Source organism: Palaemon carinicauda, chromosome 1, assembly GCF_036898095.1.
Source record: "Palaemon carinicauda isolate YSFRI2023 chromosome 1, ASM3689809v2, whole genome shotgun sequence".
Lineage (NCBI taxonomy): Eukaryota > Metazoa > Arthropoda > Malacostraca > Decapoda > Palaemonidae > Palaemon > Palaemon carinicauda.
The window spans coordinates 235,746,246-235,748,862 of record NC_090725.1 but is presented as its reverse complement, the minus strand read 5'-3'; the positions used below and the strand labels follow the sequence as shown (position 1 = coordinate 235,748,862).

At 35.8% G+C, this 2,617-nt stretch overlaps 1 protein-coding gene across 7 annotated transcripts in view; it reads right to left on the bottom strand.

Annotated features, from left to right (window-relative positions):
* Positions 1–1,667, bottom strand: part of LOC137654372 (kinesin-like protein KIF19) — a 162,300-nt gene extending 160,633 nt beyond the window's left edge. For all 7 annotated transcript variants that reach the window (XM_068387974.1, XM_068387979.1, XM_068387985.1 and 4 more), the window contains exon 1: positions 978–1,667. In XM_068387974.1, coding sequence (XP_068244075.1) covers positions 978–1,046 — 69 coding nt within the window. In that variant the 5' untranslated portion in view covers positions 1,047–1,667. The remainder of the gene's footprint in view (positions 1–977) is intronic.
* Between the last annotated feature and the right edge of the window lie 950 nt (positions 1,668–2,617).

Genomic DNA, 2,617 nt, shown 5'->3' with positions numbered 1-2,617 from the left:
GCGATTTAAAACAATACATACGTTAAATAATTTGAGTGAAAACGTGACAAAAGTGATGATTTTAATGCTACGAATTCCAAAGCTACTTTAGCGTTGCTTATTTCATATAGCTTGGGTCAATATTACGCTTGAATCATAAATTTCAGCTAATCTTGCAGTTACAACACATTCCATTTTATTAACGAAGACAGGCGAATTTGCATAAATAATTTGCCATCTCAACATATATGAATAACTATCGTGCAAAAGTTGACTTTATTCTCGGCACTTCAAATAGCTTCTTGAGCGGCATTTTCGGGACATATGGCTAATATTAACATGTATATATTTCCCTTTATGTTATGTGATTTCCCACTGGGGGGTGTGTGGTTAAACAACCAGATCATTGCATGATACCAATCTTCCTTACATAAAAAAATCTAAGATATGTGTAAACAACCACAGAAGTCCAGAATGTTTCATTATCCTTCTTTTCCCTTTCGGGATAAGGAAACCAGATGGCTTTAGACTTCTGGTTTCGCAACAAGTTTTTCTTGACCTTAATAGATGCTGGTATCTATCTTCAGCTTAGTCGACTAGTGGCTGGAAGTTCGGGAGGGAACCACGGACTTCGAAAATGTGACCCAACATTGTACCACTGAGTTACGGCTGCTGACGCACCTCAGTATAGAATCATGGGCTCAAATTCGCAATTTTGGGGTTCGATCTTGGCCTGTCTCTCAATAGTTAACACATTTGTGAATGAGTACAAACGATAGCTGAGGTCTTGAAGACTTGATAGCATATGGAAGCCTCTAACTTTTCTCTTAAGAGGAAAAAAATTGTATGATTAACATATAGTATATATATTATATATATATATATATATATATACACAATATATATATACAATATATATATATATATATATATATATATATATATATATATATATATATATATATATATATATATATATAAACTTAGAAAATGCTCACCATCAGCCTCTCAGATGACGATTTGCCAGGATTATCCTTCTTCTCGTCGTTTTTCTTCGGTCCCGCCATGTTGCCGACGTTTAATTAGTTGGATTTGCTTAAAATTCACTGCAAATATGTTTACTCCGAAATTGTGTCTTTTGTCAATTCCCTTTCGGAAGTGGAGTCTCGTAAAGTCTCCATATTATCTGTATTTCAAAACACTGCACGTACGATTATCACATCTTTATTATCACAGTTCAAGACTTATGTATCACCCGGAGAACACCTGCTGTCAAGGCTGACCTTCCAAAGAGCACTTTCACCCAAGGCGTTTTAGGTCAACATCTGCCTCGCTCTCCGCAGGTGTCTGGTTTGCATCTTTTGTAGAGATATAGGTTAAGGGGAGGCGTGTGTACTATTTCTATTAGACAAAAGGGGACGAAATAGAAACTAGCAATGGAACATACTGACTGGAATCACGTGCTCTAAGGCCAATAGCTCTTGGTGGTATTTATACTTTGAGGAAAATTTACTTCTTATGTGCCAATCAAAAACTGTAAGAAAGCAAAATTTAACCTGGAGGTTGTTGCGGCCACAAATTGTCCTTCATGAGGCCGTAGAGATAAAGTCACAAAAGAATAAAAGATTTCACATGTTAAAATAGACTTATGAAATACAAGCGAGAGCCAGGGGTGTTAAGCGTGTCAAAGGTGCAGCCCGACTGGTTCACCAGAGCAGCAGGGGAGGGGAGTGGCGCGCCCCCTAGCAGCCGCTACAACCACAACAGAAAACAGGTGCGCTGTTGGCCGGGTGACCGAACCCTTAGGAACCTAGGGCCACGCAACTAAACATTCACACATACGTACACGCATTCGCATATGCTACATGCACTCAAGAAATCTATATCACGTGTATACCAGTTTTCTCTTAAAACGAGAGTTCTGATAATGGCATATTAACACATTGAAAATACCTAATTAAAGAAAAACTTCGATTATCGTTGGCTCAAGAAACATGAGTGATATTAATTTACGGCAATCCCATAATCTATTTAATACCACGTACATATATTCCAAAATAGTGGTTCGCTTTCTATCACTGATTGACAATGGCTTCCTATAAAATCATAGTTATGACTAAAATATACTAAAATATGCTGTGACTAAAATATACAAGAATATGCTCCGGACTGCATTAATTTTGTTAGAGTCCCTGGTATAGTTTTCTAATCATACCTGACGATGACAGAGAACGGTACATGTAGGGATTTCAGATTCGAAACCAATTAAGGTGAACCCACAATTTGATTAAAATCAAAGGTCCATTCTCTGTTACAAGAAGTGCTTGCGTTACAAAGGTAACTATTCACAAATGTCAAGGGAAAATATAAGCTAATACTATCATAAATCTTGTCTCTGACATTGGCGTGAAGGACAAATACGATACAATAGGTGGTCCGGGTTTGCAAAAACGGTCGGTGTTCTGGTATATTTATAAACATTCAGTTTTCTTTGTAATGCTAAAGTAATCTAAATAACAGCGGGAATTATTTTGCACATCCACAAATAATTATATACAATATATATATAAATATATATATATATATATATATATATATATATATATATATATATATATATATTATTTATATATATACA